The 25584-nt window shown below is 40.8% G+C and overlaps 1 protein-coding gene across 7 annotated transcripts in view; it reads left to right on the forward strand.

The window, feature by feature from the left end:
- Positions 1-25584, forward strand: part of mipol1 (mirror-image polydactyly 1) — a 334286-nt gene that overhangs the window by 81992 nt on the left and 226710 nt on the right. For 4 of the 7 annotated variants that reach the window (XM_080202835.1, XM_080202834.1, XM_080202839.1 and 1 more), the window contains 3 exons: positions 15212-15467; positions 22861-22996; positions 23843-23948. In XM_080202835.1, coding sequence (XP_080058961.1) covers positions 15212-15467; positions 22861-22996; positions 23843-23948 — 498 coding nt within the window. Of the gene's footprint in view, positions 1-15192; positions 15468-22860; positions 22997-23842; positions 23949-25584 lie in introns of all 7 variants that reach the window. The other 3 variants (XM_080202837.1, XM_080202840.1, XM_080202838.1) reach the window with 2 other exon arrangements.

Below are 25584 nucleotides of genomic sequence, written 5' to 3' on the forward strand. Positions count from 1 at the left end.
TCTCAGCGTAGTCCAAGGTTGGGCTTGGAGGCAGGGGAGGTGTTGGGAAAATAGTGGTAAGCCACATTAAGAGGGCTCTCCAGTGCATTCCTGTTTATTGGGGAACTTAGCCATGGGCAGGCTGGAAAGAAGTAGGCTGCCCACTCCAAGGAGATGGATAGTTTATTAACTCTCCCCAAGGAGAGTTAATTTTTGTGGCCTCTGCCATTTTGCTGGCAGTGAAGCTATCCTCACTATATGAGAAGGCTTGATCTATGTGGTAATAAATCATATGCAAATAGGTCATGCAGCAGGTGGCGTCAAGTAATCTGATAAATTGGGAGTGTCAAAGCAATCTGGACTCCTAACTGGTAAATTTAATGTCAACTGAATTCTTTTTTTTAGGGATACTATAAGAGGTAATCTTAACTGTGTAATGGCAAATGACCTCAATAGGATGAATTGCAAACTAAAATAACACCCATGGTAACATTGACAATAAAATGATTAAATGATCTTGAGTGATTATTGAAATCGTGCAGACAAGGGCAACAAGAATGATTAACTGGGTAGAGGAGTTGAGTTATGATGAATAATTATTTAAATGAGGTCAATTCTTCTTGGAAGAGAGAAGGTCGAGTTATTGCTATTGATTGCTATTATAGAATTATAAATGGATGAGATAACGTAGGCCATGACCAGCTATTTTAGTAGGTCGGTAATTTGGTGAGTTTTAGGAGGGATCTCCATAAACTAGTTTGCACAAAGGTGCCAATAGACATGAGGGCAGGAAAATGGATTGGGTGAATGTGGATGTTTGGTACATGAGGGAATTTGACGCAGTGAAGGAGTAGGTGCCATTCTGCCCTTTTACTGAAAGGAGTGGCCCTGTAGGGAGCTGGAGACAGCGAGACACATGTTGAAAACTAGAGGGTGTAATTACAGGTAGGTAATTAGCATGTTTTAAGCACACCCTCCCCCACGTTATTAAACTGGGGGTGGCAGTTTTTAACCATGACAGAGGAGATCTAAGTATTATATTAACTTTATAGTTTAACTAGTTGAACCACATAATCTGACAATATATAATCATTGATTGATATTCTAAACTTGAAACTTTGTCAGCTATACACAAATAAAATAAAAATGGCAGGGTACGTTTTGGGTTGCAGCTGTTGTATGTGGGAACTAGCAGCTACTTGTCTGATCCATTGCAACCACATCTGCAATAAATACTGCTTGAGTTGATGAGTTGGAATCTAATATTCAGACATTGTAATACATCTGGGAAAGGGAGGAAATCAGACCTCTTAGACTAGTACCACAGATTTGGCCTTTGATCAAGGACAGGAGGGTGTGGCTGTAAGAGAAATAGGTATGGAATCCAGAAGGTAGTACTTTGCCTTTGCAATTGTCCAACAGATTCAAGGCTCTTGCAACTTGTGTAGGCCAGATCATGGACTGCACGGATGATGAGCAAACTGGGGGAGTCCCATCACATTCTATCCAAGGAGATGGTGTTGTCACTTGGCCAACACTGCAAAGTGGCATCTGATGTAGCGACCTTGGTGCTGATTGTCCACTCCATGGTTAAAGTCATGCACTCCATGACTGAGGGCATGAGTTACATGGTGCTGGCATTTGTGGGCATCCAAGAGGTTGGTGCCAGAGGACGGTGGAGCTTTTGGATCTCACTGCATCCCATGAAGATGTTCAAGGTGCCACAAAAGGTTACCACACGTAAAGAGTTTATGATGATGGTGGTGATATAATTAGCATGGACATAAATTGGTCACCTAATAGGCAACAGTCAAGATTGATCATTTTCAGGTTGGCAAATTGTAACTAATGAGATGCCGTAGTGATTAATGCTGGGGCCTCAACTATTTACAATCATTATTAATGATTTGGATGAAGAGATATTTGCTGCTGATACAAGTGGGAAAGCGAGTTTTGAGGGGAGCACAGATGCCCTGACTTTCACCAGTTGCAGGAATTTAAAAATGACAGAAGTGCCCAAATTCTGGAAGTTCTGCCCCCATTTCCATTTCCTGCAATTTTTGTTAGCATGGAAGAAGGATGCTCGTAGCCCATCCAAACTTACACTACTGCACTTGCTGGCTGCATTGAGGAGGTGGGCAGTTTAATCCTACACCCTGCAATTTCAATGGACGAGGGACCCTTCAGTAAGTAAATGTGATTCACAGCCAATCACGAGGGACATAACTCCAGTAAAATAAAAAACCATCCACTCCTGGAATTAGAACAGTACAGCACAGGATGTTGTGCCAAACATGACGCCAAATTAAACTAATCCCTTCTGCTTGCCCTTGATCCATATCTCTCTATTCCTCGTACTTATATATTTTTATTATTTATTAGTGTCACAAATGGGCTTACATTAACACTGCAATGAAGTTACTGTGAAAATCCCCTAGTTGCCACATTGTGGTGCCTGTTTAATGCACTGTGCTAGAATTTAGCATGGCCAATGCATATTTTTTTGGACTGTGTGAGGAAACTGGAGCACCCAGAGGAAACCCATGTAGACACGGGGGCAACGTGCAAACTGCACATAGACAGTGACCGAAGCCAAAATCGAACCCAGGTCCCTGGCGCTGTGAGGTAGTAGTGCTAACCATGTGCCACCGTGCTGCCCCACAGTCATATGCTCATGTGCATATCTAAAAGCCCCTTAAACGTCCCTATTGTATCTGCCTACATCACCAGCCCTAAGAGCATGTTCCAGACACCTTCCACTCTCTGTATAAAATAACTTGCCCTTCACATCTCCTTTGAACTTTCCTCCTCTCTCACCTTAAGTTCATGCCCCTTAGTTTTAGACATTTCAACCCTGGGAAAAAGATTCTGACTGCCAACCTTACCTATGACTCTGATAATTATATAGATTTTTATCAGGTTTCCATTCAGCCTCTGCCACTTCAGAGAAGACAGCCCTAGTTCATCTACCTCTCCTTTTAGCTTATATCCTCTAATCCAGGCAGCATTCTGAAAACCTCCCCTGTACCCTCTCCAAAGCCTCCACATCCTTCTTGTAATGTGGCAACCAGAATTGAGTGCAGCCTAACCAAAGTTTTATAAAGCTACAAAAAGACATCCTGCCTCTTGTACTCAATGCCTCGACTAATAAACACAGAAGTTTCACAACACCAGCTTAAATTCCAGTAGGTTTATTTGGTAGCAAAAGCCACTAGCTTCTGGAGTGCTGCCCTTTCATCAGGTGAGTGGGAGTTCTATTCACAAACAGGGCATATAAAGACACAAACTCAATTTACAAAATAATGGTTGGAATGTGAGTCTTTACACTTAATCAAGTCTGAAAGGTACAGACAGTGTGAGTGGAGAGAGGGTTGAGCACAGGTTAAAGAGATGTTTATTGTTTCCAGCCAGGACAGTTAGTGAGATTTTGCAAGCTCAGGCAAGATGTGGGGGTGACAGGTAGTGTGACATGAACCCAAGATCCCGTTGAGACTGTCCTTGTGTGTGGAACTTGACTATCAGTCTCTGTTCAGCAACTCTGCGCTGTAGCGTGTCGTGAAGACTGCAGTGGAGAACGCTTATCTGAAGATCAGAGGCCAAATGCCCGTGATCGCTGAAGTATTCCTCAACAGGAAGAGAACACTCTTGCCTAGTGATTGTCGAGCGATGTTCATTCATCCATTGTCGTAGTGTATGTGTGGTCTCCCCAATGTACCATGCCTCAGGACATCTTTTCCTGCAGCTTATCAGGAGAGGATCTCGACTAATAAAGCCAAGCATTTGCCTCCTTTATCACCCTATTTACTTATGTGGCCATTTTCAGGGAGATATGGACTTGAACCCCAAGATCCCTCTGTACATAAATGCTGTTCAGGGTCCTGCAATTAACTGTACATTTACTCTTAATGTTTGATTTCCCAAAGTGCAGCACTTCACACTTGTCCAGATTAAACTCTATCTGCCATTTCTCCTCCCAGTTCTGCAATTGATCTGTATCCTTTGACAATGTTCTACATTATTCATAACTCCACCTGTCTTTGTGTCGAATGCAACCTTGCTCACGCACACATCTTTTCATCCAAGTTTTTTATATATGTCACAAACAGCAGGGGTTCTGATATGGATCCCAGCAGAACTAGTCATGGATCTCCAAACAGAAAAACACCTTTCCACCATTACTCTCTGACTTCTATGGGCAAGCCAATTCTGAATCTAAGCAGCTAAGTCACCGTACATCCCATGCATCTTAATCTTCTGGATGAGCCTACCATGAGGGACTTTGTTGAAAGCCTTACTAAAATCCATGTAGGCAACATTCATTGCTCTACCCTCATCGATCACTTTCGTCACCTCCTAAAAAAAAATCAAATTAGTAAGACATAACCTGACCCTCAAAGCCATGCTGGCTTTCCCTAATTAGGCCATGCTTTTCCAAATGCGCGTAAATCCTATTCCTAAGAATTCTTTCCAATAGCTTGCCATCAATTGATCTAGGACTCACTGGTCTATAAATTCCTGGATTATGCCTTTTTTCTTTCTTGAACAGAGGAACATTAGCTATTCATCAGTCTCCAGGACCTCTCCAGTGGCTAGCGACAAAGGTCTTTGTCAGGGCCCCAGCAATCTCCAATTGTTCCATCGATAGGCTTTAAAATGCAAAAATGTGTTTTTCATTCAGTTTCAATAATTATATGCTGCTGCTTTGATTCCATGGAAATCTATTGTTAATTAAGACTTTATTTCTGTCCTAAAAATATTCAGTAACCATCCCTCCATTTATCTCTGGGAACAGAATTCCATGTACTAGAAGTAAAGTTGGCGGAGTCTCAGATGACCATAAGCTGCTCTCCCCTTTGAGTTGGAGAGCTAACTGGTGATGATTTAGCCTGAGGATCACTACACGTCAAGTGAGGGGCACATTCGAGAAGCATGTGCTTCTGACCGTCCAAGAGGGAACAAAGTCTTGTCATCTGCATCTCTCACAAGGGGAAACATGTTCTTGGCATCCACCCTGTTAAATCCCCTCAGGGTGTTCTAGGTTTTAATAAGATCACGTCTGATTCTTCTGAACTGCAATGGATACAAACTCAACCTGTCCATCCTTTCTTCGTGGGATATTCCCTTCATCCCCAAATCAGTTAAGCAAACATTTAAATGTAAATGTTGTTTCTGTAGAAGCAGAGATAGAATGAAGGAGTGGTAAAGAGTTTAAAGAAATAATTTGTGTCTGTCTTCAATGTCAAATTACAAACATTACACCTGAGAAATAGAAAGTAACTTAGAGGAAAGTAAGAGTGAGGAAGCCAAGGCAATTAATATCAGCAGAGAAAAAGTACTGGAGAAATGCAAGGGACTAAAATCTAACAAATTCCCAAGACCTGATGATCTAGATCCTAAGATCTACAAGATCTTTGCATACAAGATGATCAAAGGATTGGATAGGATGGACAGTGAGAGCCTTTTACCTCGGATGGTGATGGCTAACACAAGGGGATATAGCTTTAAATTAAGGCGTGGTAATTATAGGACGGATGTCAGAAGTAGGTTCTTTACTCAGAGGGTAGTAAGGTCGTGGAATGCCCTGCCTGCAGCAGTTGTGGACTCGCCAACTTTAAGGGCGTTCAAATGGTCGGTGGATAGGCATATGGATAACATTGGAATAGTTTAGGTTAGAGGTCATTGGATTGGTTCCACTGGTCGGTGCAACATTGAGGGCCGAAGGGCCTGTACTGCGCTGTAATGTTCTATGTTCTAAGTTCCAAAAGAGAAAGCTGTAGGGATAATGGATGTGCTCAGTATGATTTGCTAAATTTCCATGGATTCTGGAACAGTCTCAGCAGATTGGTTATTAGTAAATGCATCACCACTGCTCAAAAAAGGAGCTATAGGTCAGTTAGCTTGACATCAGTTGTCGGAAAAGTGCTGGAATTCATTACTAAGGAAGTCTTAACAATGCATTTAGAAAAACCTGGTATGATTAGACAAGCTAATATTGTTTTATGAAAGAGAAATCCTGTTTGAAAAACTTATTTAAGATTTTTGTGGATGTAACAGTAGGGCACATAAAGGGAAACCAGTAGATGTTGTGCCTTTGTATTTCCAAAAGGCATTTGATAAGATTCCATATGAAAGATAATGGCTTTTGGAGTTGGGGCTTATATATTAGTCTAAATAGAGGATTGTTTAAAGGACAGGAGTTGCCAAGAAGGATAAATGGGGGAGGCATTTCAGGCTGCGACGAATGGAGCGCTGCAAGGATCAATGCTGGGGCCTCAGCCACTTATAATCTATATTTGTGATTCAACAAAAGAATGCATTTAAATTTGCTGAGGGTACCATGTCAGATGTGAATGTAAGCTGTGACAAGGACACCAAGAGGCTGCAAAAAGATATTGATTGGTTAAATGAGTGGCAACAAGACAGTGGATTGGGTATAATGTGGGGGAAGTGTAAGGTTATTCACTTTGGTCATGAGAATAGCAAAGTAGAATAATTTTTAAAAGTGTGGAACTTGTACATGTTGATGCTCAGAGAGACTTGGGTATGGAATCATTAAAGTACAGAAGAAGGCCAGTTAGTCTATCGTAAGAACATAAGAACATAAAAAATAAGAGTAGGTCTTCTAGCCCTTCGAGCCTGCCCCACCATTCAATAAGATCATGGCTGATCTGAAGTGGATCAGTTCCACTTTCTCGCTTTCTCCCCATAACCCCATAGGCTGTTGGAGGGCAAGTCCACGTTAGGCATGTGGGAGTCTTTCAAGGGAAAACTGAAATGGGTGCAGGAAAGGCATGTGCCGGTTAGGAGGAAGGATGGGAAAGGTAGAATTAGAGAGCCGTGGATTACTAGAGATATGGAAGACCTGGTTAGGAAGAAACGAGAGGCGTATGTCAGGTCTAAGCAACTGGGAACGGAGAGAGCGTTGGAGGAGTACAGAGAGAGTAGGAGGGATCTCAAAAGGGGAGTTAGGAGGGCAAAAAGGGGGCATGAAATGGCTTTGGCAGGTAGGATTAAGGAAAATCCAAAGGCGTTTTACTCCTATGTTAGGAGCAAAAGGGTGGCTAGGAGTAAAATCGGTCCTCTCAGGGGCAGACAAGGGGAATTGTGCTTAGAGTCTGAGGGAATGGGGGAGATCCTGAATGAATACTTTGCATCGGTATTCACGAAGGAGAGGGGCTTGGTGTCTGGTACGGTCATCGAGGGAACTGTAGACCAATTGAAGGATCTATCGATTACGAGGGAAGAAGTGTTAGGGCTTTTAGGTAGCATTAAAACTGATAAATCTCCGGGGCCGGATGGCGTTTATCCTAGGTTGCTTAGGGAGGCGAGAGATGAAATTGCTGGGCCTCTGACGCAAATCTTTGGCTCTTCTTTGGACACAGGTAAGGTCCCAGAGGACTGGAGGATAGCGAACGTGGTACTGTTGTTTAAAAAGGGTAGGAGGGATAACCCGGGTAACTATAGGCCGGTGAGTTTGACGTCAGTGGTAGGCAAGTTGATGGAGAGGATTCTTAGGGATAGGATGTATGCGCACTTAAGAGCGTTGCAATCTGACTAAGGATACGCAGCATGGCTTTGTAAAGGGGAAGTCTTGCCTTACGAATCTGGTAGAATTTTTTGAGGAGGTGACAAAAACAGTCGACGAAGGACGAGCCGTTGATGTCGTCTATATGGATTTCAGTAAGGCGTTTGACAAAGTCCCTCATGGTAGGTTGGTAGAAAAGATTAAGGCTCGTGGGATACCTGGCCAGGTATCTAGATGGGTTGAGAACTGGCTTGCAAAGAGGAGACAGAGAGTAGTAGTGGAGGGGTCCTTTTCCAGCTGGAGGTCTGTCACTAGTGGTGTGCCGCAGGGCTCAGTACTGGGACCTCTTCTCTTTGTAGTGTATATAAATAACTTGGAAGAGGGAGTACATGGTGTGATCAGCAAATTTGCTGATGACACCAAGATGGCTGGATTGGTGGGCAGTGAGGAGCAGTGTCTGGCAATACAACGGGATATTGATAGGCTGGTATATTGGGCAGATACATGGCAAATGGAGTTTAATCCGGATAAATGTGAGGTGATGCATTTTGGCCGGAATAATGTAGCGGGGAGCTATATGATAAAGGGCAAGCCCGTAAGGAGTATAGAATCGCACGGAGACCTGGGGGTGCAAGTGCACAAGTCTTTGAAGGTGGCAGTACAAGTGGAGAAGGTAGTGAAGAAAGCCTATGGTATGTTAGCCTTTATAGGAAGGGGTATAGAATATAAGAGCTGGAGTCTAATGTTGCAGTTGTATAGAACATTGGTTAGGCTGCATTTAGAGTACTGCGTCCAGTTCTGGTCGCCTTACTACCGGAAGGACGTGGAGACTCTGGAGAGAGTGCAGAGGAGGTTTACCAGGATGTTGCCTGGTATGGAAGGACTGGGTTATGAGGAAAGATTGAAGAAATTGGGGCTCTTTTCCCTTGAAAGACAGCGACTGAGGGGGGATCTAATAGAGGTATATAAGATTATGAAGGGTACAGATAGAATAAACAGAGGTAAGCTATTTCCTATGTTAGAGACACACAGTACGAGGGGCCATGGGTTTAAGGTGAGGGGGGAGAGGTATAACCCAGATATTAGAGGGAGGTTTTTCACATAGAGGGTAGTGGGGGTATGGAATGCTCTGCCAAGTAAGGTGGTGGAGGCAAGCACGCTGGAGTTGTTTAAGAGTAATTTAGACAGGCACATGAGTGGGTTGGAGATGGGTGGATATAGGAGATTGTTTTAAATAAGGTTCATTAGCACTGGGGCGTCCCTGGTAAGGTAAACGGATATGGTATGATAATAATGTTTTTTCTCTTTTCATTCATAGGTTTAAGTCGGTCCGCCTTGTTGTCCAATGAAGAGCATACACGCGATGGGTCGTACTTGGGCTGCTCTTGATTGTTCGAGATTGGCCTAGTGCTTCAAGTCATTAGTGTGTGCTTAAACTGGACCAGATGCTGGGCAAAATGACAGCTCAGTGACTGTCACTGTTTGCTATGCAGACACATGGATTTGGGCCAGTGTCTGTGGGAGTTTGCGCATTCTCCCCGTGCATGCGTGGGTTTTCTCCGGGTGCTCCGGTTTCCTCCCACATCCCAAAGATGTGCTATTAGGCTGATTGGCAATAATAAACTGTCCCTAAATTAGTTTCCCTCAATGTGGATGGCCATAAAACAATAGATAAGGGTCATGGGTAGAGGGGGGGACTGGTAGTGTTAAAATGGTGGCGCGGGCTCGTTGGGCCGAAGGGCCTGTTTCCCGGGCTGTTTTTGTTCTTTGTTCTTTGTTAACCCTTAATTCCCCTGTCTATCAAAAACCTATCTACCCGTGACTTAAATATATTCAGCGAGGTAGCCTCCACCACTTCAACGGGCAGAGAATTCCAGAGATTCACCACCCTATGAGTGAAGAAGTTCCTCCTCAACTCTGATCTAAACTGCACCCCCCCCCCGCCGTCTTGAGGCTGTGCCCTCTGGTCCTACTATCATTTCTAAGCAGGAAGAATCTCTCTACCTCTACCCTGTCTTTCCCCTTCATTATCTTATACGTCTCTACAAGATCCCCCCTCAGCCTTCTAAACTCCAGCAAGTACAGGTCCAGTCTATTTAGTTTCTCTTCATAGGCTAACTCCCTCATCTCTGGTATCAGCCTAGTGAACCTTCTCTGCACTCCCTCCAAGGCCAATATATCCTTCCGCAAGTGCGGCGACCAAAACTGCACACAGTACTCCAGCTGCGGCCTCACCAGTACCCTGTACAGTTGCAGCAAGACCTCCCAACTTCTATATTCTATCCCCCTCGCTATAAAGGCCAACATTCCATTCGCCTTCTTGATCACCTGCTGCACCTGCAGACTGGGTTTTTGCAACTCGTGCACAAGGATCCCCAGGTCCCTCTGCACCGTAGCATGCTGCAACTTTTCGCCTTTTAAATAATAATCCCTCCTACTATTATTTCTGCCAAAGTGGATAACCTCACACTTGCTAACATTATACTCCATCTGCCAGGTCCTCGCCCACTCGCTCAGCCTATCCGGATCCCTCTGCAGACTTTCCACACCCTCCACACAATTTGCTTTTCCACTCATCTTCGTGCCATCAGCAAATTTCGTCACCCTACACTCAGCCCCCTCCTCCAGATGTAAATGGTAAATAGCTGAGGCCCCAGCACCGATCCCTGCAGCACTCCACTAGTCACCAACCGCCAACCAGAATAGCACCCATTGATACCAACTCCCTGCTTCCTATTAGACAGCCAATCTTCTATCCGTGCTAACACCTTATCCCCAACTTTGTGCACCCTAACCTTCTGTAGCAACCTTTTGTGAGGCACCTTATCAAACGCCTTTTGGAAATCTAAAAACACCACATCCACCGGTTCCCCTCTGTCTACCGCACTACTCATATCCTCATAGAAATGCAATAAATTCGTTAAACACGACTTCCCCTTAACGAATCCGTGCTGCGTCTGCTCGATCAATCCATTCTTTTCTAGGTGCCTCGCTATTTCTTCTTTGATGACGGATTCTAGCATTTTTCCAACTACAGACGTTAAACTAACTGGCCTATAATTCCCTGCCTTTTGTCTGCTACCTTTTTTAAACAGCAGCATAACATTAGCCGTTTTCCAATCTTCCAGCACTTCCCCGGAGTCCAGTGAATTTTGACAAATAATTACTAAGGCATCCGCTATCACTTCTGCCATTTCTTTGAGAGCTCTGGGATGCATTCCATCCGGTCCCGGGGACTTGTCCACCTTCAAGATTGGGGGAAAGGCAAATTGTGCGGAGGGTGTGGAGAGTCTGCAGAAGGATCTAGATAGGCTGGGCGAATGGGCCAGGAAATGGCAAATGGAATTTAATGTTGGCAAGTGTGAGGTGGTCCACTTTGGTAGGAAGAATGGTAGGAAGGACTATTACTTACGTGGCGAAAAACTGCAGCAGGCGACGGTGCAGAGGGACCTCGGGGTCCTTGTGCATGAGTCGCAAAAACCCAGCTTGCAGGTGCAGCAGGTGGTCAGGAAGGCGAATGGGATGCTGGCCTTCATAGCGAGGGGGATTGAATATAAAAGTAGGGAGGTCTTGCTGCAGCTGTATAGGGCATTGGTGAGGCCGCAGCTGGAGTACTGTGTGCAGTTTTGGGCGCCGTACTTACGCAAGGATATTTTGGCCCTGGAGGGAGTGCAAAGGAGGTTTACTAGGCTGATACCGGAGTTGAGGGGATTGAGCTATGAGGAGAGGCTGAATAAACTAGGCTTGTACTCGTTAGAGTTTAGAAGAATGAGGGGAGATCTCATTGAGACGTATAAGATGATGAATGGGATGGATAGGATAGAGGTGGAGAGACTCTTCCCGCTCAAAAAAGACAGTAGGACTAGGGGGCACAGCCTCAAGATAAAGGGGAGGCGGTTTAGAACGGAGTTGAGGAGGAACTTCTTCACTCAAAGGGTGGTGAATCTCTGGAATTCTCTGCCCGTTGAAGTGGTGGAGGCTGCCTCGCTAAATATTTTTAAGAAGCAGGTTGATGGGTTCTTGATAAGAGAGGGGATTAAGGGTTATGGGGAGAGGGCGGGAAAGTGGAACTGAGCCACGACAGATCAGCCATGATCTTATTGAATGGCGGGGCAGGCTCGAAGGGCTAGATGGCCTACTCCTGCTCCTATTTCTTATGTTCTTATGTTCAGCCCCATTAGTCTATGAAGTGCTACCTCTCTAGTGACAGTAATCGCATTTAGGCCCTCTTCTCCTCCCATCCTTCTATCTTTAATATCCGGCAAACTATTCGTGTCCTGCTCCGTGAAGACCGAGGCAAAAAACTTATTGAAAGCTTCAGCCATTTCCTCATCGCCCACCGTTAAATCCCCCCCTCATCCTCCAAGGGTCCAACATTCACTCTAGCCAGCCTCTTCTTTATATATTTGTAAAAACTTTTACTGTCATTTTTTATATGTAGAGCTAGTTTAGCTTCATATTCTATCTTTCCTTTCTTTATCACCTTCTTAGTTATTCTTTGTTGATTTTTAAATCTTTCCCAATCTTCTAATCACCCACTATTTTTAGCCCTCTGAACGCATCAACTTTTAATTTAATACTCTCCTTTATTTCCTTTGATAACCACGGCTGGTTATCCCTTCTCCTACAGTCCTTCTTTACCATCGGAATATATTTCTGCTGAGTACCGAAAAAGATCTCCTTAAAAATCCTCCACTGTTCCACAGCCGTCCTACCAACCAATCTGCGCCCCCAATCTACATTCGCCAATTCCGCTCTCATCCTATCATACTCCCCTCTGTTCAAACAGAGGACACAGGTTCAGGACCCTACTTTCTCATCCTCCATCTGCATCAGAAATTCAATCATACTATGATCACTCCTCCCAAGACGATCCCTCACAAAAAGATCCCTAATTCTACCTGCCTCATTACGCAGCACCAGATCTAAGATAGCTCGCTCCCTCATAGGCTCCGTATCATGTCCATGCTGCCTCTCCTATAGAGCAATTGATGTCGTACCATTCCTCTGACCTCCACCCACATCCTGCAATTGCTCCTTTTCCAAAATTTGGAAAATTTAGAGCTCAGAAGAAGGCTATTCGCCTGTCATGACTGCACTGGCTCTTATTATCATTACCATTGAGAGATCTTTAAATAGTGCCATTCTCAATAATGACATTATTGTTTATGCCAATTAAATTCGATGAATAATTGACATAAATTGGTTAAAATGAGACAGGCAGTCCTAAAACAACGTGTACTTCTATGCAAAAAAGATTCCCATACTTAAAAAAAAATTCGTTCCTACACATTCAAACAAGTTCTTATCAGGAAAGAAGATTTGCTAGCCACTTTGCAGGTACATGGATCGGATTCCTTGCAAGAATATATATCTTTGACCAATTTCACTCTTGCCAAAATCAAGTAAGGTTAGATTTTCTCCATTCAGTCTTATTTACCCTTGATTACTTTTGTTTCAGTATCTTCTCCAACTTTGATAATGAAAACAAATGAAATAATTGTAGGTCTACATTGATCTTCATTAATTTTCAACTGTTGAGCTGCAGTTAGTTAACTGTCAAAAGCAAAATAATGCACCTGTCTGAATGCTCTTTTTACTTTTTGTTTCAAGCTTACTATGGAATGAAAATGGTATAGTGCCATTTATTTCAAGGAAATTCACAGACAACTGATGTATGCTGGCTTTATAGTTATGAAGCAAATAGATAAGATAGAAGCAGGGAAGTTGTTTCTACTGGCAGGTGAAACTAGAACTAAGAGGCATAGTCTCAAAATAAGGGGAAGCAGATTTAGGACTGAGTTGAGGAGGAACTTCTTCACACAAAGAGTTGTGACTCTGTGAATAGTAAAGGAATTAAGGGTTATGGTGAGCGGGTGGGTAAGTGGAACTGAGTCCATATAAAGACCATGATCTTATTAAATGGCAGAGCAGGCTCGAGGGGCCAGATGGCCTACTCCTGCTCCTAGTTTTTACGTTCTTTACTTTGAAACAGTAATACAATAGGCTTTTCCTGGATTGGTTCCAACACTTCCAACGTCTGTCCGTCAAAACCTTTATTTCCGTGACTGTCTTGACACAACAAACCATTTTGGGGTGCAGTGCAAGCCATAGTCATCCAATATGCCATAACTGAGCAGTTTCAGTCACAGAAGAGTCTTGAAACATTGAAGCTTTATTATTGTATTTGCACAGCATTTTATCATTCAATTTTCATTTTTTCAAATAAGCCCAGCATTAAACCTGAGTTAAATCTCAAAAGTCTCCAAACTTGGGACTTGCGGATCACCAATCCAACGCGTTTTCCAAAGAATAAGTGGCCGAAATGACTTCCTCAATGCCAACTTTTAATCAGTTGAATAAATGTCTGAACCATTCATGTGGACTGTTTCCATTGAACACAGATCTGAGTCTTAAAATGATAATTCAATGTTATTGTAAATGGCATAAAAGTGTGAAAAAAATCAGGACTTCCAATTTTAAGTTATTTGTTCATGAGTTGTCAATATTGCTGGAAAGGCAAGTATTTTTGCCCATTCCTAGTTGCCCTTCGAAAGGCAAACCACCAATAAGTGAAATTCAGTGAGGATACGGTTAATGCAGTTTAGTGAAGGAAGTTTGCTGTCTCTGACAATAAGGATAAGTAAACAATTAAGGTATTATTTTACAAGATTTTTAAAAAATCTGCATGGAACTGTGGAACATAATGAGCTGGCCACAATATGAAAAAATGCAGCATCAAACTGTAAACAATTTTTGCAACATTAAGATTTAAATGTTTGGACAAAAGTACTATAAATTTAATGTTAAATATTAGTAAGCTAATATATATGCTTTTACGTAAGGGTACAAAAGGATTTGGAAGTGGGATAGGAAGAGGTAATTGGAATCAGAATCCCTTATGGAGTATGAATAACAGCATCGACCCGAGTCAAATAACTACTGCCATTTTAAATCAGTGGATACAGTTTGTTTTGGCTTTTGAGATCCAAATATTTGCCCCTCACCTATTGCAAACACCACTCGGTTATCATACATTCTTGCATGGCAACCATTATTGAACTAAATCAGATTTAGATGCAAGGTGGCAGTCAGGAGCATCATCAAGTCTTGTGCACAGAACTATACACCCTGTTGTAAAATTATTTCAGTGCTACTGCGACTACCTAGCAAGTAATAACACAACAATTGCAAGTACATTATGTGATGTCTTTATTATAGTAACCGTTACTTTATAATATTATTGCAAACCAATCATTCTCGTTTGTGTACCAATATTCTCATTTTGTTATTCTTTACATCATTGAATAAATTAATGTTTCTAGTTATCAAAATCAGTCTTAACTTTTCTCATGTTATAGCATTATTAATCTTCCTATAAAATGATCTATTGTATTTTCTTTAGCAGCTTGATGAATGTAGCTATCATATTGAAACATGATACTGAATGGAAATTTACTTTAATTGATGCAGGTGATAGGAATGTAACTTAGAAGTGAGATTTATAATCTAGCCTTCAAAATTTCCAGTAATACCCAACAGCGAAGAGATCTGCTTGTTCCCTTGAGCTGTAAAAGCTGAACACAAACCTCTGCAATGCTCTCAAATAACATCTACTGAATGTGGGATTTATATAAATTACTGCTTATATGTTGTAGATAAATGAACACACCTTATAAGAACCTTAGGAGAACTCTTCTTTTCCAGATTCCTTACAGCAACTAATGGCTTTAAAAATTGATGCTGGTGATTGGGCACAGCAGGAGCATCGTGACTTAACCAGAACTTGCAGCTTTTACTTGGAAGGTGGTGAACGCAGAAATTCCAAAAATGACACTGATGCCTCTATTTCTTTGCAACAATCTAGCAATTTCACACCAGTTTCCTCTGCAGAGCACTGTCAAAGAATGAACTCTGAAAATAGGCTGGATGTGCGAAGTAAGATGGAACTTAACAATATAAGGTATTGTGTTTTCCTTTATTCTAATATATTAAATACATTTGTATGGTTTAATCTTGAGCAATTCAAAAAAATATAATATTTAACATCACATCTAATTAGTGAAATTTATTATAAAACTTAGCTTTGACCTCTTGCTTTATGTTGAATTCATCCTGATGCAAGGAGTTGGTTGGTCTACTTGAAACATAAAATGCAATTTTTCACAGAATGCTACTGTTGATATGTCAAAGTTCTGACTTTGATCTCGTCTCACTCATGAGCAGCGGACATGTTTAAGTGTCAATCAGGATTAGGAATTAAACTTCCAATTTTGTCTAGATTTGGAGTCACAATATTATGCAAATGCATAAACATTTTTATGATCAATAGGATATTTTTGTCGCCATCATGTTTTTAACGAAGATGGAAAGACTCACTGCTAAATTGATGCCAAAGAGATGAAAACTGTCATTCTGCTTAGATTTGGGATGTTCACAGAATTGTTAAAGAGTATCCCACTGATTTCTAGCAGTGATTCTGCTCTGTGATATCACCACTTCACCACTGACTAATTGTGCAGACATAAGTTGAAGACTAATCAATATTGAACAGAACTGGCTCACATTTATTGTTTTACAAAGGGAGGGAATCATTTCTTCCTTGACTGTGTTAAATGGTAGCCTTTTATAAGTTCATAAAGTATAGGAGCAGAATTAGGCCATTCGGCCCACTGAGTCCACTCCACCGTTCTGTCACGGCTGATATGCTGCTCATCACCATTTTTCTGCCTTCTCCCCATAATCCTTCAACCCATTACCAATTAAAAATCTATCTAACTCCTCATTAAATTTACTCATTGTCCTAGCATCCACCGCACTTTGGGATAGCAAATTCCACAGATTCACAGCCCTTTGAGAGAAGTAGTTTTCCCTCAACTGTTTTAAATTTGCTACACCTTATCCTAAGACTCTTGTTCTAGAATGCCCCACAAGAGGAAGCATCTGCTCCACATCTACTTTATCCATATCTTTTATCATCTTACATACTTCAATTTGATCTCCCCTCATTCTTCTAAACTCTAGCGAATATAGGCCTAAACTGTGCAATCTCTTTTCGTACGACAAACTCGTCATCTCTGGATTCAATCTAGTGAACCTCCCCTGAACTGCCTCCAATGCCACTATATCTTTCCTCAAATATGGGGACCAAAACTGTGCACAATGCTCCAGGTGTGGCCTCACCAATGCCTTGTATAGTTGCATTACTTCCTTACCTTTATTTTCTATCCCTTTAGCTATAAATGCCAACATTCCATTCACTTTTTTTATTACCTGCTGTACCTGCATGCTAGTTTTCTGTGACTCATGAAAGGGGGGCACCCAGTTCCTTCTGCACCGGAACACCCAAAGTGTCTCTTCATTTATATAATAAGTCGTCTTCCCATTTTTCTGACCAAAATGCATGACCTCACACTTATTGATATTAAACTCCATTTGCCACATTTTGGCCCACTTTCCTAACCTATCTGTATCCATTTCTAAGATTCTTACTTCCACATTGCAACTTATGTCCCACTTATTTTTGTGTCATCTGCAGAAGTTATATTGAACACAGTTTAGTGCCTGCTTTGGCATCCTATTATTGCAGCACCATTTCTTGCACAGGCAATTAAGGAGTGCAATATGACATCTGCACTAGTTACCAGTTGATTTTTTTATTTACGTGCTCAGACCATTTGAGGATAGCGAGATTATCAACACTAGAGTGAGTAATTACTGTGACAAAACCATTACAATTTGTTTTAAAGTTAAACTCGAAACCACAAATCAAATGGCAATCATCAACCACTTTGCCAAGAGAAACTTGGGTAGTAACTTAATTACACCATGACTTGTACTGATCTCCATTCAACTGTCACTTACATTATTGCTGGATTTCACATTTCCCATGTTGAACTTAAACCAATGTTGAATTTAAAAACCATGGCCTAGCCTCCAAACCCTCATAGGTGCGCCCCCGCCCAGCAGCCCCTGGCGTCACACTCCCATCTCTTTTCTGCCTCTCTCCTGCTGGTTACCATCTTACTCTCTATCTTAGTTGTTGGCTGTGGGCTTTTCTGCCCAGCAACAAAGTGGTGGAAGAAATTAAGTGATCCAAACTGAACTAGGATTTTCAGAGCACTAGATACTGATAGGCTGACTAATCAGCTTTCTCTGATCTAGTTCACTTCAGTCAGTTCCTGCGTTTGAACTGGCATTTCCTGGTGCTGTGGCAGCCCTGGACCCCAGTTTTTTGAACCCCTGATATAGCAGTATCTTGCTGGAGGAACAAGGAGGAAGGGTATAAGGCTCATTTCAGGATGTTATATCTGTCGTGTGTTCTGAGAAACCGTGGTCATGAACTTTTATTACTGGCTCTTTCTAATTATTTGCAACATCCCCCAGTTTGTTATCCACTGTTTGCATAAGAAAGATCACTGTGGCTTTGTATTCCTGATGTGGACATGCCGGCATTGGATTGGGATAAACACAGTAAGAGGTCTCATAACACCAGGTTAAGGTCTAGCTTTTGCTAGTGGCGTTTGGTACCAAATAAACCTGTTGGACTTTAACCTGGTGTTGTGAGATTTCTTGCTTTGTATTCCAACAGAGCTGAATACATTTCATTCTCTTTTGCCAGTGATTAGCCTGAAATGTGATTATTGGACATAGCTCGGCACAACATTGAGGGCTGAAGGGCTTGTACTGTGCTGTAATGTTCTATGTTTCTATATAGGGCTTTGTGAGTATTGCTATAGCCTGCCATTGCCTGCATACACACTGTTTTGCCAGTGCCCCATGTCAATTCTGAGGTGTGTGACTAAGGGATTCCATTTTCTCTACGCCCTGCAGCTGTGTGACCATACTCTGTACATTATGCAGGTTAGTGCCAAGTATCTTAGATACGAGTACTCCGAGAAGTTTTGCAATTAAACCCACTCCACCCATCCTCCAGTTTTACAGAATTAGTTTGATGTAGTACAAAATACAATTTTTATAATTTCCCCTCTTTGTTTAATTTCCTTTGTTTCTGCCATGGAGCTTCACATGACGTGGGTGTGGGCGAAGAAATATATCCATCTAAAAACTTTATAATCAGATAATAGATGAATAGCAGAGAGCTTTGCTTGCAAACGGTACATGTTTTGTAATTAATAAAACATTACCAATGTAAATAATAAAGCACTTATTTGTTGCTCTCTGCAAAAGTAGGGCACAGATTTCAACCAGAAGTCTAGTACAATAAGTTCTCATTTAGATGAAGATGAGTAGGGGAAAAGTCATTAAGTAAATCATAGCACATTACTCATACATGTCCTTTAGCCCAGGATGTGATTGGCAGGAGGCTAAAATGAGGTCACCTACTCATCCTTTCAAGGATGGGAATCAATAAAGAAGGAAACAAGATGCATTTTAAACAGTAGTGAAGTTGTGTCAGCATCAAACACTCACAAATAATGAAGTTGTATTTACACTGCCTCAAACATGTGCCTTAACTCTAATTTCAGAAGATAATGCCCTATTATTTGTTGCCTTGGGCTGCAGAGGATTATTGTTGCTGGTTATTGTGTCAGTTCACTGAATGTTTAATATCAAACTGGGCTGCATCTATGAAAAGTTAGCCTAAGTTTTTGTTTCCCCTAGAATTTTCATAAATTTGATTGGGTAGAATATAAAACTTTCATGGTGATCCATTGTGCTGCCTATTCCACAGGGAAAAGGCTTTTTAATTTTAAAAACTTATTTACTAGAAAATGCTGAAGTTTTCTGCATGCTTCGTGCTGTGCAGTGAAGGAGAAAATGGCAAATGTAAGAACTTGGCAAATACGCCCATTGTAGATAAATTATCTTATAAATACATTGAAGGGAAGTGGTTAACCAGGAAAAGAGGAGGGCCCTTTAGCGATGAAGTGGGCAATCTGTGTGTGAAGTCCCTGGATATTGGAAGGGTGCTAACTGAATACTTCAGTTTTCACTCAAAAAAAGGAGAATGTAGATACAGAAATCAGAAAGATGGACTGAAAGGAACTTGCACAGTCTGATGTACAAAATGAAGAGGTAGTGAAGGCTTTGGGCTTAAAAATTGTCAAATACTCTGGCCTGGATGAATTGCATTCCAGGCTGCTGAGGGAAGTGAGGCAGGAAATTGCCGGGGGTTTGACACAAATTTTGAACTCCTCTCTAGCCATGGGGGCAGTGCCAGAGGACTGAAGGACAGCTAATTTACTTCCACTTTGCAAGTGAAATTTTTGGTAGAAATGAACCAGGAAATTACAGACTGATGAGTCTCACATCAGTGGTAGGGTAACTATTTGAAGAAATTCTGAAGGAGAGGATTAATATCCACTTGGAAAGCCATGGTTTAATTAGGGATAATGAACATGGCATTGTCAGAGGGAGATCATGCTGAGCAAATTTGTTAAATTTTTTTGAAAATGTGATCAAGTGAGTGGTTGAGGGAAGTTCAATTGATGTAGTTTACATGGATTTTAGCAAAGCTCCTGATAAGTTCCTACATGGGAGACTGATTGAGAAGGTTAAAGTATGTGGAATTCATGGAAACTTGGTGAGATAGATCAGAAACTACTTAGTAATAGGACTCAAAGGGTAGGGATAGAAGGCAGTTCGAGAGACTGAATACTGGTATTCAGCAGTGTACCACAAGGATCAGTACTGGGACCCTTATTGTTTGTTATATACATGAACGATACAGATGAAAATGTGGGGGGAATGAAAAGCAGATTTGCAGATGACATTGGAATTGGTAGGATGCTTAAGAGTGAAGAAGATGGTTGTAGGTTACAGAAAATATAGAGGGGTTGGCAAGATGGGAATATCAGGGACTGGTGATATTTAACCATAATAAGTTCAAGGTGATGCACTTTGAAAGAAGAAACAAGATGAAGAATATTTAATGAATGACAAGACACTGGGAAGCTGAGAAGGATCGTGGGGTAATTGTTCCCAGATCCCTGAAGTCAGCAGAGCACATGAATAGGATAGTTAAGGCATATGGGATACCTGCTTTCATCAGTCGTGGTATAGAGTATAAGAGCAAGGAGGTAATGTTGGAGTTGTACAGCGTGTTGGTTCAGCCACAGCTGGAGTATTGTGTACAAAGAACAAACAAAGAACAAAGAAAACTACAGCACAGGAACAGCCCTTCGGCCCTCCAAGCCTGCCCCCCTAGCCTTCTGGGGACCATATTCCTCTATTCCCATCCTAGTCATGTATTTGTCAAGACGTTCCTTAAAAGTCAGTACTGTATCCACTTCCACTACCTCCCTCGGCAACGAGTTCCGGGCATCCATTGCTCTCTGTGTAAAAAATCTGCATCGTATATCTCCTTTAAATCTTGCTCTTTGCACTTTAAACCTGTGCCCCTAGTCATTGATTCTTCCACCCTGGGAAGAAGCTTCTGACTATCCACTATGTCCATGCCTCTCATAATCTTACAGACACTTCTGGTCACTTCATTATAGGATGGATGTGATGGCATTAGAAGGAGTCCAGATGAGGTTCAGCCAGATGTTGGCTGGGATGAAACATTTGAGCTAAAAGGAGAGACTCGATTAGCTTGGATTGTTTCTTTAGGGCAGAGAAGGCTCAGGTTTTGGGGGGGGGGGGGGGGGGGCGGGCATGATTGGTATGTATAAGATTGTGAGGAATGTGGGCAGGGTGACTAGGGAGCAGCTGTTCCCCTTGGTTGAGGAGTCAGTTGCAAGTAGGCATAGTTTTGGGCTAAGGGGTAGGAGATTCAGAGAGAATTTGAGCAAAAACTTTACTCAGTGTTGTGGGATTCTGCAATGCACTACCTGAGAAGGTAGTCAAGGCTGGAATCCTTACAATCTTTAAAAAATATTTGGATGAGCACTTGAAGTATCATAATATTCAGGCATCTATGACAAGTGCAGGAAAACGGCATTAGCACACCTTTAGTGAAAGATATTGTCAGTGCAGACTCGATGGACCGAAAGGCCTTTTCTGCACTGGATGCAGACTCTACAGGCGGGTTTTTCCGGCCTCACTCACCCCAGAACTGGAAAATCCTACCCGAGGTCCATGGTCCGTCCCTCACCTGCACCGATTCCCATTGTGGGCAGGGCAGTAAAGTAACTATAAATGACTCTAACTTTGTTTGTGTCAATTTGCTTCATTGGTAGGGTTACTGTTTTGAAACTAAAGCTTTGTGGGTTTAAACTTTGCTGCAGAATTCCACTATATCAACCTGGGTTGACATTCTGACAATGTTGGGAGAGTTCCTATGTTGTAATTTAGTGGTAGTAATTGTGGCTTTTATGTTTGCTGTTCAAGGGATTTACTTTCTGGTGGATCTAGAGACAAGGCCACAATGAAAATTTTAATTTTTGACACTTTGTTTTGTGCACTTCCGAGTTCAAATATATGCGCATTCTGTATAGTTACTTGGAATGTACAGGCTAAGCTGGATGATAACAATACATTTTGTACATTGTTAATCATTAACAAAATTACATATTTGCTTTTGGTTTGTTCTTGCTATACATTGTACTTTGAGCCTCAAGTGACTGATATTTAGTTGCTAATCCTCAATATGCTCTTTTAACATGGGCATTGTTATTTATTTTAAAAAGATAAAACCTTGTTTTGCACTGATATGTTAAACGTTTGTCTACTAAAACTTGCAGTAATTCCTAGGCTTTGGTTTGTACATTTAAAAGGAGGTCTTCACAGCCATAACTGGGAGTGAGAAGCAGAAGGTGGGGAAGAGGTGAAGGGGCGTAGGGGCATACCCATGAAAAATCATATATTAGCGATGGCCTGGTTAATCTTTCTTCCATTAATTTAAGTGGCCTGGTTTTCCCTTTCAGCTGTGCTTTGTCAAAAATCTACCTCAATATGTTTACTGCTTATTCATATCCTTGCCTCCCAAAATAAAAGGAGAGAGGCAGTGAAGCACAAATATTTGCAATATATGGTCAAGAATTCTGGTGCTAATTTAATTTTGTAAGAAAATAAGTTATTCCAAAGTACTATTAAAATATTCTACTTTGATATTATACTTATCAAGGAATATTTGAAGGTCAGACATATAATTTAGCCAATATTGTATTAACATGAAACATTTTTCCATTTTAGGACATCATACCAACTTTTAATTTTTCAGCTTTGGCTTTCCAAAAGCACTACTTGTAATATATGCTCCACACACACACAAGTCCCAAGAGATTAAGATTATCATGCTTTAGAATAACTAGACCCACTTTATATGCAGCCATTATTTGCACAATTCAAGTCTTCAATCAAAAAGGTATCATGAGCTCCTAAACTAAATTTTGTGCATTCAAGTGAACTTTGAGCCCCACTAAATGATTTCTGTCTTTGATTTGTAACAGCAGAGCTGAAAACAGAGGTGGTAATACACTTGATGACCCTTTCACCCCGGGTCAAGTTACCAAACTCTTAGATGATAACGAGAGAATTACATTCCTATTGAAAGAGTTGAAAGCTGTGGCAGAATCCAATAAAAAGGTATGTCCGATAGATTTGTTTAATTGTGCTTTGTGTTTGTGGCATTCAGAATTGTCTTCAATCTGATTTTTTCCTTGCTGTTCTAAGAACAGTTGTCTTTATTGTGTGGAAATAGAAAATGAATGGATTTAAGTGTTACATTGCCAAAAATGAAAATAATATTTCAGGTTGACGTGTCACATTTTGAGATTTCACGATTCTGCAATTCTTGATAACTGATGATCGCTGCAACTTCATTACAGATGATGTATACCACTTCCCTAACCAGTAGCAAAGATGCCTCCACATCCCAATTAACAACCTTATTCTTGATTACCAACTGCTCAAATTTGAAGTGTCTGATCTGAACAGAACGAACTTACTTCAAATGTAAATTTTTGTACTACAAGGTCACTTTTCACGTAGCCCTGAAGTTCAAATCCATGTTCAATTCTGGAGCTACATTTAGATAACTGGTAAAAATAGGCCTATAAATTTGCATAATATCCCTTCTTTGGTATCAGTAGATTGATCTGATAAGTAAATGTATGCTTAATAATTTTCACTGCATAACTGAAAGTCAAATATTTGTATTTATTGGGTTTATTCCTTTCAGGGGATAGCTGATAATAACATGTTATTTGATACTATTAAAAGTCTACCTTGGTTGAAAATAACAATCTATGTGCAAATAAAATACAGCATCTTTTTAATTATTTATATTGTTACTTGCTTTTAGAATATCAATTTCAATCTTGCATGCATCCATGAAAGCTACTAACTTCAACTATTAATCTATTGATCTGTAATCCAAAATAGAGTGTTTGACTTGAGCTTTAAATATATACATTATGTTTTTACTTCTAGCTTCAGGAAAAATTGTCAGAAAAAGAACGTGAATTGGAAGTTCTTAAACTTGACAGTGAATTACAAGAAAAAGCAGTAGAAGCCAAAATAGCTGAAAAGGCTACAGGTACTTTTTGCATAGAATTTCAATGGTTTGTGGGATGGATATATAAAAAGCTGTTGCAATTTTACATTAGCGAACATTAGCTGTGTTTGCTAAAGGTGTGAGAATTTCATGTTTGCGGCACTTTTAAGTGAGATATAAAATAAGTAACGCTAAGATCTTGGTACCAGCATGCTGGACAGCTTTACTTGAATTCATACTGATATTGGCATTAAATGCATTGTTAACACCATGTCAATTCAATCACAAAAGAAGTTGTTTGTTTTGTTGAAAGGCCTTGAGTCAACAAGGGAGAATAATGATTACCAGTGCTTTTACCCTCCATCCTGCAGTTCAAACATTGCTTATTGTTTTAACTGGTTCAAAGCATCACAGCATCCTTTGTTTTGATGTATTCGCACTTATCTAGAGCTGTATTCACACTTATCTAGAACTGAACCCATTCTTTCAGAAGTACCAACCCATGATACCAACAATGTGATTAGTTAAGGACCACTATTTGTAGTTCAGATTTAATTATTTTATAACCTAACTTGATGGTCCAATGAAAATGTGATTCTATTTAAACATGCATCTTCCTCGATATCTTATAATATTTTAGCTTTCAATTTATAGCTCTTAGTGTTTGTAAAAGATGCATTTAAAAATTAATCATTTGCTTTTTTTTCTTTTTATTCATGTGCTACTCAAACATAATGTGTAAAATGGTCAAACTTGTGAGTGACGAAGAATGACAGAATAACCTTTCTCATAATAAGAATCTTTTGTAATTAATACTCTACAAATTTACCAACATACTTCATAACCTTCTGTGAAAAGGAAAATCCAGGTCCCTAATATCCTGGAAATAAAATGAAAATGGGTTAAATTGAAATGGGCTGAAAATACTCAGCTATATATTGCTTTGTGTTCATTAAAGATCATTAAAAGAATGCTGGATTGTATGATTGTTTATTTATAATCATGATTGCAACTTTTCAAATAGGGGATAAAGCCCGATTGATATTTATTTGGATGCTTAAATCATATTTGTTCAAAAACTAAAAGCCATGTGACCATTAGCAAAATATTTCTCTGTTCCTTTGCTAGACACAAAAGGTTGAATTTTGTTCCATATCCCAGCCTGAAATTAAACAGGATCAGTGTGTAAATGCTCAGAAATTAGGCAGAGTGGTTTATTGCTTTCTCTGTGCCCCAAACTAAATTTTCTTACCCTTATTTTCATCAGGATCAGTAATGCTCACTTGTTTCTCTGCCCACAAAATGCATGTATTATTAGGGAGACAGAAACTGAGTCACTGGCAGATTCTCGTTCCATCTTATTAGTTACTCCCTGGGACTGACCAAAGAAATGTAGTAGTGATGATAACCTCTGACAGAAGGACATATTCTAATATAGACCTTGTCTCCTTTCACTTTACCCTTGAGCACTATCCTTGGGTGTCAGTCTGTTCAATAAAACATGTAGATTTGTTCAGCTTTGTAGTTCTTCAGTTCCTTTAAATTTCCTTGTAGCATTGCCTAATTATTTTCTTCAACACTGGTGAGCTTTCCTAGGAATCCCACCATGGTCTAGCAGTCTGTCTCAAATGCCCTATCAAATTGTTGATGGCTGAGGCATGAAATCATTCTGCCCAAA

Source organism: Carcharhinus amblyrhynchos, chromosome 14 (assembly GCF_965287045.1).
Source record: "Carcharhinus amblyrhynchos chromosome 14, sCarAmb.v2.hapA, whole genome shotgun sequence".
Taxonomy (NCBI): domain Eukaryota; kingdom Metazoa; phylum Chordata; class Chondrichthyes; order Carcharhiniformes; family Carcharhinidae; genus Carcharhinus; species Carcharhinus amblyrhynchos.